Raw genomic sequence first — 2,155 nt, 5'->3', positions numbered from 1 at the left:
TGAGCCGGCGGCGAGAAGCGGCGCGGCGCGTTTTGGACGGTGTGGGCGTCGGGGAGAGTTGAAGTCAGGTCAACTTTATGGTAATGAGCTATGACGCGGCTTGGCGGCAACCAATCGGAATGTAGAAGTTCACCGCTTGAGAGGATTCCAGAGAACACAGTCCTGTAAACTTTGGTTCCGGCCACATTAGTTCCCAAGGAAAATGGAGGAGAAGTTGATTATTGCTGTGGCGGGTTTCCCCATAATCTATGACGTGTCCCTGTTTGCGTACAGGGACATAAATAGAAAAAATGATGCATGGACCAAGGTGTCTGAGATTGTTGGTGTTCCTGGTAAGTTGCTGATGTGCATTAACGTTATATATTTTTTTGTAAATAAGCGGGAATTGCATGCTAACTTTAACGCCAGAGCACGCAAAACAGTGTTGCTGCTGTAAAATATTTGTGACATATCGACATATACTGGATTAAACGAAAAATAGGTGTTGTGTTGACATCTGATGGAGACGAGAGGTGTATGTCTCACAAGCAGTTATTTCTATACCTGGTCTCCCCTGTGTTATTGTCAACAGATTGCTTAGCTGGAGAAAAAATAATGATAAATGTCGTTAGTCTTAAATATATACAGACAGTGACACATACAGCTATGGAATTTTAGACAAGCTATACTGAAATGTGGGTAATGAGGTGTATATTGAACATGTTTGTTTATTTGTTTATTTATTCAGATCCCCATTAGCTATGCTCAACACTTAACATTCATACATTATTACATACATTTAAAAAAAAAATAAAGAAAGAAAAAATAACAATTAAATACATTTTCCGCATTCCAAAACATCTCTATAAACACTTAATCTCTATAAACATTTTTTCATCTCTTATGTGTTTTCTATTGTCTTTTCACTAGCGGATGAGTGCAGAAAAAGGTGGAAGTCTCTTAGAGACACCTACAGAAAAGAGAGGAAGAAGGAGGCAGAGAGGAAGAGAAGTGGAGCAGGGGCGAGCAGTGTTCGGCCATGGCGCTATAGTGGGGTCATGGGCTTTCTCAACCCCTTCCTAGAAGATAGAGTTACTGCCAGTAATATGGTAGAGGGGTTTGGGGAAGCCCTGGCCCCAGAGGAAAGAGAGGATGCCATAGTCCGGCACAGTCAGGCAGCACAGACAACACACACACACAGTCAGCAGCGTGAGGCGAGCCAGCTAAGTGAGAGCCCAAGTCAGTTCAGCGTTCAGGTTCAGGAAGGACCATCAAGCCCGGGCCAGTCCAGCGTTCAGAGACAGACGGGGCACTCACACAGGAGAAAGAGAGCACACAACATCACAGAGTTTGATGAGAGGATGCTAACAGCTTTGGAGGCTGTGAGTAGGAGAGCTAGCGCTCCTCAGGAGGACAGTGACAGTTTATTTTTTAAAAGCCTCCTGGAAGATTTTAGGACACTGTCATTGAGGACCAGGCAGGATTTAAAGTTCCAAATTCACAAGCTAGTGTATGAAGCAAAATGTCTGGAGGCTGGACTCACTGAACACTGGGGAGAGAGTAACGGGGGGCAGCTGACAAGTCTGTGAGGGGTGTTAGTAAGCTTATTTCCCTCGCAGTCTTGTCAGCTGCACCTTGTACTTTCTCCCTTACACACAAGAAGCCTTGTATGAAAGTATTTGTTCCAACAGTGTTCAAAACTGTTCTGTATAAAAGTGTGTTTCAACAGTGTTCATTCAAGTTTTTGAAACTTTTTCAAGTTTTTGAAAAAGTTTTTTTTGAAGAATATTTTATTATTTTTAAGTTAAAGTGCCGGCAATAAAATATTGTCAACATTTCTGTTTGTATGTGTTTTATATTACAGATTGATCATATTCTACCATATCATATTGAAAACATGTAGGGGATCAAGGTGAAAAACAAAACAAAACACACAGTTCCATAATGTACTTAAAAGTGCTCTATTTTCACACATTAATTTTGCACTTAATATACTAAAAATTCTTCTTTAGTACTTCTTAAGATAATCCTAAGAACATCTAAGTGTACTGTGCTATTTTGAGACACCATGAATATGAACTTAAATGTGCTTTTAACATACTATCTTTGTATTAAAAATAAAATTATTTAGTTACCAACTTTAGTTAAACTTGAGTAGTTAAAGACATTTTAAATA

General features: G+C 40.0%; 1 protein-coding gene across 1 annotated transcript; it reads left to right on the top strand.

The window, feature by feature from the left end:
* Positions 1–202: 202 nt before the first annotated feature.
* On the top strand, positions 203–1,568 carry LOC127157950 (transcription factor Adf-1-like). The gene is made up of 2 exons (XM_051101125.1): positions 203–332; positions 910–1,568. Exons 1-2 carry the CDS (start codon positions 203–205, stop codon positions 1,566–1,568), a joined length of 789 nt encoding a protein of 262 aa, XP_050957082.1.
* The last annotated feature ends 587 nt before the right edge of the window (positions 1,569–2,155 follow it).

This window comes from Labeo rohita, unplaced genomic scaffold, assembly GCF_022985175.1.
Source record: "Labeo rohita strain BAU-BD-2019 unplaced genomic scaffold, IGBB_LRoh.1.0 scaffold_1275, whole genome shotgun sequence".
NCBI lineage: Eukaryota > Metazoa > Chordata > Actinopteri > Cypriniformes > Cyprinidae > Labeo > Labeo rohita.
Note: the sequence above shows the minus strand (reverse complement) of the source record. Positions and strands in the feature narration are given on the sequence as shown.